Source organism: Diplotaxodon limnothrissa, linkage group LG23 (genome assembly GCF_057381915.1).
Source record: "Diplotaxodon limnothrissa isolate DT_005_m linkage group LG23, D_limnothrissa_male_GT1.1, whole genome shotgun sequence".
Lineage (NCBI taxonomy): Eukaryota > Metazoa > Chordata > Actinopteri > Cichliformes > Cichlidae > Diplotaxodon > Diplotaxodon limnothrissa.
The window spans coordinates 22,923,949-22,925,604 of NC_140617.1; the positions used below are offsets into that span (position 1 = coordinate 22,923,949).

At 39.7% G+C, this 1,656-nt stretch overlaps 1 protein-coding gene across 1 annotated transcript; it reads left to right on the forward strand.

The window, feature by feature from the left end:
- The first annotated feature begins 517 nt into the window (after nt 1-517).
- Nucleotides 518-1,369, forward strand: LOC146608084 (putative C-type lectin domain family 20 member A). The gene is made up of 2 exons (XM_085347104.1): nt 518-1,199; nt 1,317-1,369. The coding sequence occupies exons 1-2, from the start codon at nt 518-520 to the stop codon at nt 1,367-1,369; spliced, it is 735 nt and encodes a 244-aa protein (XP_085203230.1).
- The last annotated feature ends 287 nt before the right edge of the window (nt 1,370-1,656 follow it).

Here is a 1,656-nt window from a genome sequence, read left to right on the forward strand (position 1 = left end):
TTCAATTTCTCCTTAAATAATTTCTCTTTATCTCTTTATTTATTTTCCAGTGAAATGCTATGACAATATAAAAAACGACTTGCTCTCACTGCAGAATAATATGGTTTGTTTGTTTGCCACCCATCCCTTGTGCTTTGCCTTAAGCAAATTCTTAAATTTGTTTAGGGCGTCCTCTTCCAAGAACCTTTAGATTTATGTCAGGAAATATTTGTGTGGTTAAAAATAATTTCTGTGAATTTACTTAAAATGCTTTAAGTCTTTTTTTATACAGCCTTAGCTACCTATTTTACTTGTTTATTTAATGCTGGGACAGGTTCGGGGCCCTGTAAGCAGTTTTATGGGCTGTCAAAAAAAGAAGAACGTTAAAGCAGCTGTGTTTTCTCACTCAGCTTGTGATTATTGTGTGGTTAAGAGAATGAAAGGGCCGACCTATATGCAAATGCATGTCTGAAGGACAAGCATAAAAGGTGACAGCTCCACAACAGATTTCCCAAATCTTTTTAAATCCAAGAGCACAATGGACAGACTCTTCACTTACATCCTGTTCCTGTTGAATTTGTCTGGGACTTTTAGTAAGAGTAAGTACATTTACATCGAAGATCAGAAGACTTGGAATGCCGCTCAGAATTACTGCCGGGAAAAGTACACAGACCTGGCCCCTGTTAGTAATGAACAGGACTTGAACAAACTTCAGAAGATGAGACCCTCAGGCCTTGTCTGGGTAGGACTGCAAAGAATTTTACGCACAAATAATTGGACCTGGTCAGGAGGTGGACCAATGGAGGTTCCTTGGGCAAATAACCAACCCGACAATGGCGAGTTAGATACCAATGGCTATATCGATGACAATGGACTGAGTGATGGAAAAGAAGCTGACAGTAGAGCCTTCTTCTGCTACAGTCCAAAAGTGGTGAATGAGAAAAAGACTTGGGAGGAAGCTCTGGAGTACTGCAGAAAGACCTACAGTGACCTTGCCAGTGTGGCATCAGTGACCGAGATGTTGCTGATACAGAGAGAACTGAAAAAGCAAAACACCACAGGTCCCTTCTGGATTGGATTGCATTTCTTCTTTAAAGACTGGCTGTGGGTGGACGGCCAGGAGCTGCGCTACGCATCTTGGGGTCAAGGGGTAAAACCAACATGTCCAGAAGTCCAGAGTGCAGAGTGTGCCGCCTTACAGGCAATGGAATGGTCGGCCAGTGACACAACCTCGGCTTCTTCTGGCACGTCTGTCATTGGAAGTGTTTATCATTTTTTAGAAAATACTTTGTGGAGAGATGAGGCAACTCTTGCTGCAACTGTATATAATAGTGGAGGTGTCTGGGGGGCTCATAACTGTGAGAAAAAACTTAATTTTATTTGCTATTGAGCAAGTTTGCAAAATTAATTTGAATTACCCTTTAATAATTGTGGTTGCTATACTTTGGTTGTTCATTTCCATTTGCAATTTCTGTTTTGCTCCTTGATTCTTTTCTTTCTTTCTATGGTAAAGGGACACTTGATCAAATTAAAGAGTGCTGAATAGATTTGAAAACATCAAAACAATAAACACAGAAAGCAAACTCCGGTATATAAAATGTCATAAGTAAATACAAACGAGATTAGAGTAATGTCTATATTTCAAAATTAATAAAAAGTCAGGCTGAAGATGGAGGA

What these genes read in the sequence shown, in the direction of transcription:
- LOC146608084 (XM_085347104.1), top strand. Translation starts at nt 518, where the DNA reads ATGGACAGACTCTTCACTTACATCCTGTTCCTGTTGAATTTGTCTGGG. An exon ending in GGCAATGGAATGGTCGGCCA is followed by an intron (nt 1,200 to 1,316) that starts GTGACACAACCT and finishes ATAATAGTGGAG; the next exon opens with GTGTCTGGGGGGCTCATAAC.